Source organism: Sciurus carolinensis, chromosome 8 (genome assembly GCF_902686445.1).
Source record: "Sciurus carolinensis chromosome 8, mSciCar1.2, whole genome shotgun sequence".
In the NCBI taxonomy this organism is placed as follows: Eukaryota; Metazoa; Chordata; class Mammalia; order Rodentia; family Sciuridae; genus Sciurus; species Sciurus carolinensis.
Genome location: NC_062220.1, coordinates 105,841,167 through 105,854,357, shown reverse-complemented (window position 1 = coordinate 105,854,357; position 13,191 = coordinate 105,841,167). Strand labels below are relative to the sequence as shown.

Below are 13,191 nucleotides of genomic sequence, written 5' to 3'. Positions count from 1 at the left end.
ACTAAAGAAAGAAATTAAAGAAAACCTTAGAAGAAGGAAAGATCTCCCATGTTCTTGGATAGGAAGAATTAATATTGTCAAAATGGCCTTACTACCAAAAGTGCTATACAGATTCAATGCAATTCCAATTAAAATCCCAATGATGTACCTTACAGAAATAGAGCAAGCAATTATGAAATTCATCTGGAAGAATAAAAAACCCAGAATAGCTAAAGCAATCCTTGGCAGAAAGAGTGAAGCAGGGGTATCGCAATACCAGATCTTCAACTCTACTACAAAGCAATAGTAACAAAAACGGTATGGTATTGGTACCAAAATAGAAAGGTGGATCAATGGTACAGAATAGAGGACACCGACACAAACCCAAATAAATACAATTTTCTCATACTAGACAAAGGTTCCAACAATATGCAATGGAGAAAAGATAGCCTCTTCAACAAATGGTGCTGGGAGAATTGGAAATCCATATGCAACAGAATGAAACTAAACCCATATCTCTCACCATGCATGAAACTAAACTCAAAATGGATTAAGGATCTCGGAATCAAACCAGAGACCTTGCATCTTATAGAAGAAAAAGTAGGTCCAGAGCTTCAACATGTCGGCTTAGGACCAGACTTTCTCAACAGGACTCCCATAGCACAAGAAATAAAAGCAAGAATTAATAACTGGGATAGATTCAAATTAAAAAGCTTTCTCTCAGCAAAGGAAACTATCAGCAATGCGAAGAAAGAGCCTACAGAGTGGGAGAAAATCTTTGCCAATCATACTTCAGATAGAGCACTAATCTCCAGAATCTATAAAGAACTCAAAAAACTCTACACCAAGAATACAAATAATCCAATCGACAAATGGGCTAAGGAAATGAATAGACACTTCACAGAAGAAGATCTACAAGTAATCAACAAACATGGAAAAATGTTCAACATCTCTAGTAATAAGAGAAATGCAAATCATTCCATCTAAGATTCCATCTCACCCCAATTAGAATGGCGATTATCAAGAATATAAGCAACAACAGGTGTTGGCGAGGATGTGGGGAGAAAGGTACACTCATACATTGCTGGTGGGGCTGCAATTTAGAGCAGCCACTCTGGAAAGCAGTATGGAGACTCCTTAGAAAACTTGGAATGGAACCACCATTTGACCCAGCTATCCCACTCCTTGGCCTATACCCAAAGGACTTAAAATCAGCATATTACAGAGATACAGCCACATCAATGTTCATAGCTGCTCAGTTCACAATAGCCAGATTGTGGAACCAACCTAGATGTCCTTCAATTGATGAATGGATAAAGAAAATGTGGTATATATATACAATGGAATATTACTCACCCATAAAGAATGATAAAATTATGGCATTTGCAGGCAAATGGATGAAACTGGAGAATATCATGCTAAGTGAGATAACCTAATCTCAAAAAACCAAAGGAAGAATGATATCGCTAATAAGTGGATGATGACACATAATGGGGGTGGGAGGGGTTATTGTTAGGGTTAGAGTTAGGTTTAGGGAGGGGAGCAAGAATGGAGGAAGGAAGGACTGTATAGAGGGAAAAGAGGGGTGGGAGGGGTGGGAGGGGAAGGAAAAAAATGACAGAATGAATCAAACAACATTACCCTATGTAAATTTATGATTACACAAATGGTATGCCTTTATGCCATGTACAAACAGAGAAACAACATGTATCCCATTTGTTTATAATAATAATTTTAAAAAAAGATACACACATGTATTGGTTGATGGAGAGAAAAGAACAAGGCAGATGAGTTACACACCAAAAGGTCCATAAGATGTATTCTCCTTGATGAGAGTTGATAGGCGTTGGTTAATCTGTTCCAAATTTTCTAAAAGATTCATACTTTACTAGTTTAATCAGAAAAAAGAATACTTTCCAATATTGACTCATAGCATACAAACACCATAATGGGAACTTGCGACTTGGTGGGTGGCACACCCATCTGAGCGGTTCCTTTTGCAGAAGTGCCTACGAGCCATGGCCACAGGAACAGGCTGTGACTGTAATGCAGTGATACAAGAACTATCCTGCCCTCATCTCTGGAGAGCAATTTATCCTGAGAATGTTACCCATTGGTAAGTGACAATGATATTCTCTCACGGAAGCATGGAACCAGCTGGCATGTGTGAAATCACTTTGACATGTTTAAGGGTCCAACACCTGGAAGCTTCTTTCCTTTGCATTTTTTTTTACACATATTCATTTTTGGACGAATGTTTCAGTTTGACTAAATTATTAGAGATGCAAAAATACAAACAATATATAGAATACATAGAGAGGGAGTGCTTGGGATAATAAGTAATGTGAATATTCTGGGGTTCCTGGGTTCATGCAGACAAGATATGACCAGGGAACATTGCCTTGCACTTTGGTCCTGCAGTTGTTTTTGAACCCAAGACAGTCTGAAAGTGAGTCTCTAAGAATCAGTTCTAAGTTCTAAAGACTCACCAAAAAGGGAAAATAAAAAAATCAAAACTGACCAGAATATAAATGCATCCAATGGTGCTACCCCCTTACATACCTTGATTGCCAAAGTTCTCATTGAAGAAGAATAAACTAGAACATAAAGAGCGTCGCTGTTTCTCCACCAAGCCACATATATTCTTCCAATATGACAGAGTAAAGGGGAAATACCATGGTTTCTTTAAACCGAAAGTTCCTGAAAACAGAATTAACATGAGTATAATTATTTTCTATATAAATGAAGACTTCATAATGGAATACCTTCGCATATTTACAATATGCATCCGCCACACAAACCAATGATATCTGGGAATCAGCATATTAGCTTTGAAGGAAGTCCTAAATCTCCCCCAGTTCAGGTCAAGTCCATCTGCTAAGACCCACTTACATCCAGTCCCCCCCCCAGGAGGCTTTGAGAAGTACTCAATAAACCTTTTATGAATAATTGTTGACTCTTCCCCAGAGTAAAGTCTCGACCCTGCCCCACATTGCCACTTTATTTCCTTATTGTTCATCTCTTGCTGATCTTTGATGTTTGCATGGATTACTAGATAAGAGGAGGAGCATGAAGTAAGTGCCTTGAAAAAATAAATCAATTAAAACTCCCACAAAGAAGAATAATTCATAATGCTAACATTTCCATATGAAATGTATCAACATTCTTCAAACGTATTCTTCAAATTCATTTCAGTCCATTTAACAGTCACTTTGCCCTCATTACAAGTTGAAATGAAAGGGGATTTAATTATTAACAGTTTCCAATTTTCTTTAATGCATCTATTCTAACTTAAGTGTGATGAGTTCAACTTACCTAAAGGCCTAAATTCTACAAGTGATTGGAATACAAAAGGCTTATTCAGAGACAAATTTTGCACTTTGACCATCAAGCAAAAGAGAAATATGCAAGTGCTTACATACTCTAATCAGATTATTCAAAAAGATGGTCATGTATTCCAAGGAGAATGCATGAACTATCATCTTTGGAAAGAGAAGGGAGGGTGTAGAGTTGTTACTGAGTCTAGTATTGACCATTGGCTGTGGGCTGACTTGTGTCCCCCCAAAACACCTGTTGAAGCCCTAACCCTCAGGAGTTCAGAATGTAACTCCATTTGGAAAAATGATCTTTGAAGAAGTAATGGAGGCTAAATGAGGTCAAAGGGTGAGTCCTAATCCAACATGACTGGTGCTTTATGAGTCAAAGAGATTAGAACACAGGAGATTGAGGACACAGAAAGAAGACAGCCATCTACAAGCCAAGGAGAGAGAAACCAACCCTGCTAAAAGTTGGTCTTCCAGTCTCCAGAACTGTGAGATGATAAATGGTTGTTTATGTTTAAGGTATCCAGTCTGGTATTTTGTTACAGTTGACTGAGCAAACTATTGCAGGCAGGGTTTCCAAAGACCCTAACAAACTAAGTGTCATCCCTGTGTAGAAAGAAGATGAGTGCACCCGGATAAGTAGGTCACACCATAGAGCATTCCCCTGGCTCTGTCTGCTTTGGCACTGTCCAGGGCCTTTGTCTGGATTAATTCACACAGTCCTGCAACTGCAAATATAATATTACCACCTCTGTTTTCCTAACAGAAAGGAAGGGACAGCAAGGCTTTTCCAAGGACACGCTGTTAGTGCTCTTGGAAGCCACACCCTGGCTGGTCTTACCTGCCTATCTGAGCACACAGATGCAATGTCAAGCAGATATTGGCAACTTCAAACAAGTTGTCCTTGCCCAAAACAAGCAAGATGACTCACCCCAACCCTAGGACCCCAGTTTGTTTAACTGCAAGTCACAGAATAAGCCCTTGTCTATGCACATATGAACAATACATGTATGGAAATAAAAGGAGATAATAAATAAGCAAACAAGTATATCAGGAAAATTACTGCGCAAATGCTGTCTGCTGTCTTGACTCTCCCACTTGTTCATGAAGCAGTCCCTTTCCTGCTAAGAGGCCTCACAAGTGAGTGTGCAAGTCACTCTTGGGACAGTGTGGGTGGGCATCACCTTTACAATAGCAAGTCCATAATGAGATTCAGACGCTTTAGAATGTTTATAGATCTTGAGTTAGCAATTCAAATCCTCTGAATCTAGAAAACAAAATGACAAAATGGTGGGTACCTACATCTAAGTGCAAACAAATTCACTGTAGTTCCATTCATAATGAGAAAAAGGCAGAAATTAAACTTTCAAAGTAAGAGGAAGTTGCAGAAATTATTATTTTCATTTAATGACATGTCGAACAGCCATTAATATTATTTTCAAAGATATGGATAAATGTTTCCAATGATACTATCTGTTTAAAAAGAAGAAAATATATATACAATATAAACCCAACTATGTGCAGAAAAGTATCTGAAAAAGAATAGGAAAGATATTATTAGCTCTGGTCAGTGAAATTGGAGATAATTGAATTTTTTTCTCCGCTTCTTCATAAATGCAAGTACTTTTCAAACATTTCATAATAAACATAGATCTATCTGAAACATTACAATGCAAGTTTTCAGACTCAGCAGGAAAAGAACAATTTTTCTTTGCAGATTCTAGAGGGGAACTAGGTGCAATTTGTCTTTCCAAAGGAAGCAATTGAATATCTTCACGTGTCTGGTGTGCCACAAAGAAAGCCTAAGACAAGACCTCAGCTCTGCTCTACTTATTAAGCGGAAGTTATGCAAAGACATTTTGTGTTTCACAATCTTTGGGCCATTACTCAAAGAGATGACCACCATACATGTGGGCACACAAACGTATGTTCATATGCACACACAAGCACAGGCACATAAGTGTACATACACAAGCATGACTGCAAAATTTTAGGAGTTATGAGAGTCCTTTAATGGAACAAAAAAACTGCTTTTTATTGGTCACATCCTTATTTGCCCACTTGAGTTTTGGAAAATCACACCACCCTTCAGCCCCACACATGGTGGGAGATGCTTTGCTGAAAGTGGATGATGAGTACTTTGAGTGATGGCAAGAAGGGAGGGGCTGGCTCTTCTCCCAGGACCCCTAGTTCCAGCCCAAGAAAGAACAGGGTTCCTGAGGCCAAGGTAGCATGGCAATGAGCTTCAGGAGATCACCTGGAGTTGGAACATCTGTGCCTTGTCTTGCTGTTCCCCAGTTTGCATCTTCCTATTCCAGAGAGATGTCAACTATTATACAGAATCTATTAATCATCCTCTGGTGATATGAAGGCCAAGTAAATAAATAGGGCACAGATCTCACCTTCTTATGACCTTCATTCTAGTGAAGATGACCAAGCATAGCTATTGAGAGGAAACCCAAGTGACAAATATTGCTTGCAGAGTTTCTATCCACACAGAATGGAAGCAGGCCCTTTGAGCAGAGGACGACGCTTGAGAAAGAAAAGACAAAGAGGGATAGGGAAGGAGTGCTAGGTTTATTAAATACAGGATGCCAGATAAAATTTGAATTTCAGACAAACATCAAATAACATCTGACTGTAAAATTACTTTTTGTTTTTCTGAAATTTGAATTTAACAGAGTGCCTTATTCTATTTGGTCATCCTATTTGGGCACATTGCTCCACCCAGGTGTAACTGGATCAGAAAGAGAAGTATGAATGAACACCAGGGGAGGTAAGGATAAACTAGGAGCCACAAAGAACATGAACCCTTTGCTTTGTGGGCATTTTGGAGTTAGGGAAGATTATCAAGACAGGGAAGGGGTGGATCCATAGAGTTAGTATTTAAGAACTATAACTTCATGTCCACATGGAGGGTAGACTGCAGATAAGGGATGGAGCTTGGGGGTGCCTAGAGGCATGGGAAGAATTATAAGGGTAGTGAATGGTCCAGAGGCTTTTCAGAGTTAAATAAAAAGAAGTTAGAGATAAATCGAACATTAAAGGTTGACTTGCTAATTAAGCCATCTCAGAACTAATCTGTCTGGACTTTTAAAATCCTCTGAATTAATCTATTAATCTAACTGAAGCAAGGAGTTGCCAAATCCATGTGAGTGTGGAGGCTCTTCATCTCTTGCCTGCCTTTTGCTTTTGCTTATAAATACAAAATTGTTCTATGTGCAACTGTAGATGCACATGCACCCTGCTCACATTACCAAATGTAATTGAGCACATTAATATGTACATAGGCCCTCAGTTCATACTGAGCTTTTCTCCTCAAGGGGAACTGCCTGCTGGCTTATGGAGACCAGGAAACTAATTAGCATCGTCCCCCCCAAAAAACTGACAGTGATAAAAGGAGAAGTCAATGAGATTAGACAGATCGAGCCGAGTCAAATTTAATTGGAAGCACATAAAGAAGAGTTTATGAAACGAAAACTCTCAGAGAGGACCAGATGTTTGCTCATGAGTTAGAACGAGCAAGGAGACCTGCAATTGACACTGAGTCCTGCAGTCTAGAAATTAGTTGATGCCCCATCTACATTGGCTTGAGAAACGTTAGGGTCAGGCCTATGCAACTGCTTTGTAAGGAAAAAAGAAAGAAGAAAATGGAGAGAAAGCATTTGGCTGGAGCTTGGTGTATGTGTATATGGTGGGGAAAAGGGGGAGAGTTAATTCTCACTCTCCTGTCTGGGTAGACCCTCATACCTACAGACTTTCAGAGATTCTCAATTTGATGACACTCTCAGAGGTGTTTTAGAAATGTGAGAAGGGGTACTTTGGGTGGGTGCCTCAAATGGGTGTTTTTAAATGTAGGTTTTTATAATTACGGGATAGGGAGGTGAGTAGATCAGACGACAGCTGCCATTGAGAAGACAATTTATTACTCATAGTTTTCAGTAGGAGCAAACATAGGATAGCACCACAGTGGGTGAGGAGACAGAGGGAAGAGGAAATGTGAACATGAGCCTATATACTGGTTTCTAAGAGAAGGAACAGGTGAGTAGGAATAGGTAGGTTTAAAATTGATTTGTTTCTATAAATTCATCAGACTGTGGGGCATAAAGCCTTCTTCTAGTGGTCTTGTACCTGACCCTGGGTGATTAGGCAGGAGATAATGCCCCCAGAGTGTGAAAGCCCCATAAAGGAGGTGATGGGAGTTGGGGCTGTAGCCTGGAGGGTTTACACATGAAGGGCATGCTTACAAGTCAGACACTTACTATCTATAGGAAGGGTCTAGCCTGGCAGGGGCAGTCCCTCCAGAGCCATTAAGGCCCCAACCTGTCAATCATCAGATTACAGAAGTAAAAAGGCATGATTAATATAAAGGGGGTGGTATAGGCTGGGGATGTAGCTTAGTGGCAGAGCATTTACCTAGTAGGTGAGAGGCCCTGGGTTCAAGCCCCAATATCCAAAACCAAACCAAAACAAACAAACAACATAAACAAGCTTAAAAGAAAGGAGGGTAGCAGGGACCTCATGAAAATCAAAGGAAAATCAGAAGAAGAAGGGAACAGTGGATGGGAGAAGAGGAAGGGGAAGCACTAGGTAGTGATACTAACCAAATTACACTATTTTTTGTGTGTGTGAATATGTAACATCAGATCATTAGGTACAATTATAATGCACCAATAAAAAATGTTGACTAAATAAATAAATAAGATGATTCAATAGTCTTCAGTGTGTAAAGCTCTAGACAGCAGGTGTCCTGTGGAGTGCAGAACATCCTAGTCCAACAACGAAGCATCCTTGACTTGTGTTCTGTGAGACCCATCACACATTCATGCCTGTGAAAAGTCCCTTTTGATATCCCAGCCTAGACACATAAAACCCAAAGTTTCTGTGCAGTTTCCACATACAGCACACTGAATTTTGCAGGAATGCAGCCCTGAGTAAGTGAGTGGAAGACTATCAGGTGATGCTAACATCGTTCATCATTTCATAACGCCACACTACCAGAAGTGATGCCACTCACTGCCTTTGAGTTTGCAGTGCCACACAGCTTTGTCAGCCTTCATTTGGCCCATCAAATGCATATATATGACAGCATAATTATACAGCATTTAACACTTAGGGCCAAAGATTTTTAACTTAGCAGAGGTTAATGACGTGCACTAAATATCATCAAAAAAAGGTGGAGAAGTAATTTATATTACTTTCATCATATATAAGGTATATATATATATATATATATATATATATAAACAAATTTAATGTACAGTACAATATGAAATTAGTTTTGAAAAATTCACACATTGAAAGTACTAACATGAACCCTCCCTATTACTTTTCAATATTATTCTGATGCTGTTCTCAGATACCTACCCTCTTGGCATCTCTATAATCCCCCTACATCACTCTTTATTTGATCAATTCATCTTCTGTTTTCTACTAAAGAATAAATCTCTAAAGTCTTTACAAACCTGGATACTGACTGGAGGCACTGACATAGAATGGAATTATAAGACAAGAGGTGAATCTTTTGCTATAGGTCCTCATTGCCTAGCCCATGTGATGACACAGGGAATTACCTGATAGGATGCTTTTAAAAAAGACCTAGATCATTTACAAAAAGTATAATTCCTTCATCCACTTCAATCATCTCTAATTTTTCTGCCTACAATTTTTACTTGAATATAAGCTATATTTCATCTATTTATTACATAAAAATAAGTCTGGCCTGTTATTACTTATTTTACATGAAGTCTTATTCTAGTGTCTACGTTTATGCATTTCATACACTTTTAGTTCCAAATGGCTTCAGATAATTTTCATTCTCTTCAATCCAGACTTACTCCTCATAAGGACAAGCATCTGAGTCCCTCCCTCCATGTGCTGATGAAGTCAGACCTGAGCAGTGAGAACTTTTATTACAAATTACTTCCTATTTCTCTATGTTGCAATTAAGACATTACATTATTCTTCCTGAATTATACATGGATAGAGGCTTTATTACCTGTGAATATCATTTCAAAGAGAACTTCCAGAAACTGCCATCCAACTTATGAATTTGAAAACCTCTAATATTTCCTATCATTTTTAACTATTTGTTGTTATTGGTTGACTTTGTCAAAGTTGAAAATAAACACTTCATAGAATTAAAGGATATGCAAATTGGCAGCTTGGGAACTTCTTTAAACTTTTGAAATGGAAGAATCAGCAATTTCATGATAAATAAAGAAAAAATATTCATTGCCCTCTTTGGCTATCTCTATGTCTTTTATTTTTAAATTTGTGTTACAAAGACTTTGTTGCTTTGATGATTTATTGGGGAATAGACTCTGATCTTCCTTCCTACCTAGCCTGTGGCTAAAATTGCTAATGTAATCACAAAAAGAAACTATTAAGAATCCACCACTCTCTCTTTATCTAATACAAAGTAGAGATGTGAGCTTGTAATTTAAAGCTGGCCAGCAGGTCCTCTCTCCTTTACTTCCCTTTACAGGGTGTGGAATTCAATCTAGCTGGAAATCTTAACTCATTTGAGGTCACAAAACACACTGACCTGATGAAAGAAAAGATAGAGATGTTTCCTGGCAAAGGGGCATCCAAGTGTATTTAAGAGAGACTTAAAAAGTAAAATAAGCAGATGTTTGCTCTGTTTGAATGTGGTAGGGGGAGAACTAATTCTGAGAGACCTCAAAGCTCCTTCCTGTTCATTGTGTCAGGAAAAGCTAACTATGAGAGACACAGTGGGATTGTAGGAGTGGGAGCATGGAGATATGGGCTGACATTGTAAACTTTACCTGATGGGAAGGCAGGGAACGAAGAACCTTAAAAAAATGGAAGAAGAGGTGTGGAGACCACCAGGAGATACTGGTTTTCCCCAAAGGAATAAAAGAGAGTTTTGAATTCAGGAAACTCACACAGCATGATCCAAAAAGCCAAGGTATTTACAAAAGCCAACCAAATTTGGTATATTAATCTGTGAATCCTCTAGACAACATCTCTTTTTTCCTTTGAACTCATTTAGTTTTTAAAGAGAATAACAAAACTCTTCTGCAAAGTCACCAACTTAGCTGCTACTGTCCTGACTCTTGGGATGAAGAGTGACTCAGGGCTCTCTGGGTGGAGCCTTTCCCACCAGCACTCAGCTACTTTCAGCCAAATTGCCTTCCTCCATCAACTCAGTTCCAATTCCCCTTTCTTCTCCCAAATACGGCCTTGAGAGTGGGCACTTTCACACAGCAGACCCCTATCTCAAGGCTCAGTCTTTTCTAAATTGCAGTAAAACGTCCATAGCAAAATGTACAACCTGAATCATTTTTGAAATGTGCAGTTCAGTCGTGTTTAAACGCACCAACATGGTGGTGCCACCATCACTACCACCAATTTCCAGATATGCTTCACCTTCTCAAACTGAAACTGTCCCGTTAAATCAAAATTCTTCACTGCTTCCTCCCCACAGTTCCTAGAAACTACCATTCTTCTTTCTGTCTCTATGAGTTTGCCCATTTTAAGAGCCTCATATAAAAGGAATCATATAATGTGTGTCCTTTTGTGACTGGACAGTTCAAAGCTCCTGTTTAGAGGAGCTAACCATGAGACAGAATGGGATTGCAGGAGTGGGTGCAATCTCAAGATTCATCTGTGTTATAGCAGATGTCAGAATTTCCTTCCTTTCTTAAGTTAAATAAGACACCATTGTATGAATATATCATTCATTGACAGATACTTTGGCTCTTGTGAATAATGCTTCTATAAATTTGAATATACAAATATCACATTTAGACCTTGCTTTCAATTCTTGTAGGGTTCAGTCTTTTGAGTACTTCTTGCTCTTACAAGAAGTCTTCTCTGATGGAATCATTTCTCTATTTCCTTTCTCCTCTTCATTCCAACCTCTCCAATGTACTCAGATCTCATTTATCAGTCTTCTAGAAAGCCTGTGACACGCTCACCTCTATATCCCCCTTCCCATTCATAGTCTCTTTCCCCAGAGCCGTGCTTTTGTAAGGTTTTGCACATCATGTGTCCAGGAGATTAATCACTGATGTCCAGAGCTGCCAGAAGCAGAAAAAAAAAATGAGAGAAGTAATGAAAATGTCATTCTACTCAAGGGTCCAAACAAGAGAATCCACAACCATCTAAATGTTCAAGTTGCAAACTCATCATCAGAAATGGGAAACAAAGTCAGAAAGTAGCAACCTGAGCAATGTAAGAATGGACATGGACCAAAAGCAGGAGAAGAGGGAAAGAACACCAGAGAGCATCAGGAGCCCGACACTCTTCTTCTTGTCTGTTAGGAACTGAGTGGATGTTACAGACATCATAGGAAGTGTCTTCAAACTCTACAGTAGGACTGGAGCCCCATTGCCAGCGAATCTCATTACCTGTCCCCCTTACCTGCAATCTATCTCACCTATGAGGTATGACATTATCTTTTGAAAGATACTGCGTACTTGGGATTACAACAACCTAAAAACTTCTACATGGCAAAGGAAAAGTCAATAAAACAAAAAGGCAAACCACACAAAGGGGGGAAATATTTGCAAACCATATATCTAGTATAAGGATAGTGTCCAAAATATATAAGAAATGCCTAAAATTCAATAATCAGAAAACAACTCAATTTTTAAAAGGGTAAAAGACCTGAACATTTCTTTTTTTAAAATTTTTTTTAGTTGTCAATGGATCTTTTTAAAATTTTATTTATTTCCAGGCTTCTTTTTTTTTTTTTTCCTTCGGTGCTGGGGATCGAACCCAGGGCCTTGTGCTTGCAAGGCAAGCACTCTACCAACTGAGTCATCTCCTCAGCCCAATTTTATTTATTTATATGTGGTGCTGAGTATCAAACCCAGGGCCTCATACATGCCAGGCAAGCATACCACCACTGAGCCACAACTCCAGCCCCATGAACATTTCTTAAATGAAGACTTAAGAATAGCCAATAGGTTCATGAAAAGATGCTGAGTATGACTAATCATCAAGGAAATGCAAATTAAAACAACAGTGAATCACTACTTCACGCTTGTCCAGAAGGCTAACACACACACACACACACACACACACACACACACACACACAAATAGGAAGTGTTAGGATGCAGATAAAAGAAAAACTTTGAATACTACTGTTGGAAATGTAAAGTGGTGGCCTCCATGAAAACAGTATGTAGAACTACTATATGATCTCATAACTCCACTTTTGAGTATATATCCAAAGGAACTGCATCAGTATGTTGTAGAGATATCAGAATGCTCATGTTCATTGCAGCAGTATTTACAAGACCAGGATGTAAAATCAAAAGTGTCCCAAGATGACAAATGAATGCATAAAAATTTTTTGATACAGAAATTTTTTGATCTTTTGTATCAAAAAAGGTTTTAGTCAGCCTTTTCACTGCTATTACCAAAAAGCTTCCAAGAGTAATTTTAGAAAAAGAAAATTTTATTTTAGGACTCACAGTTTCAGAGTTGTCAGTCTGTAGAAGATCAGCTCCATTGCTCTGGGTTGGAGGTGAGGCAGACCATCATGGCGGAAGAGTGTGATGGAGAATGTGGGCCATTAGGGTATGCCTTTGAGGTATATATTTTGTCCTTGATGAGTGGGATCTCTCTCTCTCTCTGCTTCCTGGTGACCATGTTCTGGGACACTTTCCTCCATCGCACTCTTCTGCCACGATGTTCTGTCTCACCTCAAGCACAGAGCAATGGAGTTGACTGTCTATGAACTGAGACCTCTGAAATCATGAGCCCCAAATAAATTCTTCATTCTCTAAGATGTTCTTGTCATGTCTTTTGGTCAAAGTGGCAAAAAAAGTTAACTAAAACACACATGCACACACACACACACATATAAACACACATACACATGCAGGAGATATATACCCACACATATATATATA

General features: G+C 38.8%; 1 protein-coding gene across 1 annotated transcript in view; it reads right to left on the bottom strand.

Moving 5' to 3' along the window:
- The window catches only part of Abca13 (ATP binding cassette subfamily A member 13), a 475,698-nt gene that overhangs the window by 272,451 nt on the left and 190,056 nt on the right, over nt 1-13,191 (bottom strand). Inside the window, 1 exon segment of the mRNA XM_047562044.1 lies at nt 2,542-2,679. Coding sequence (XP_047418000.1) covers nt 2,542-2,679 — 138 coding nt within the window.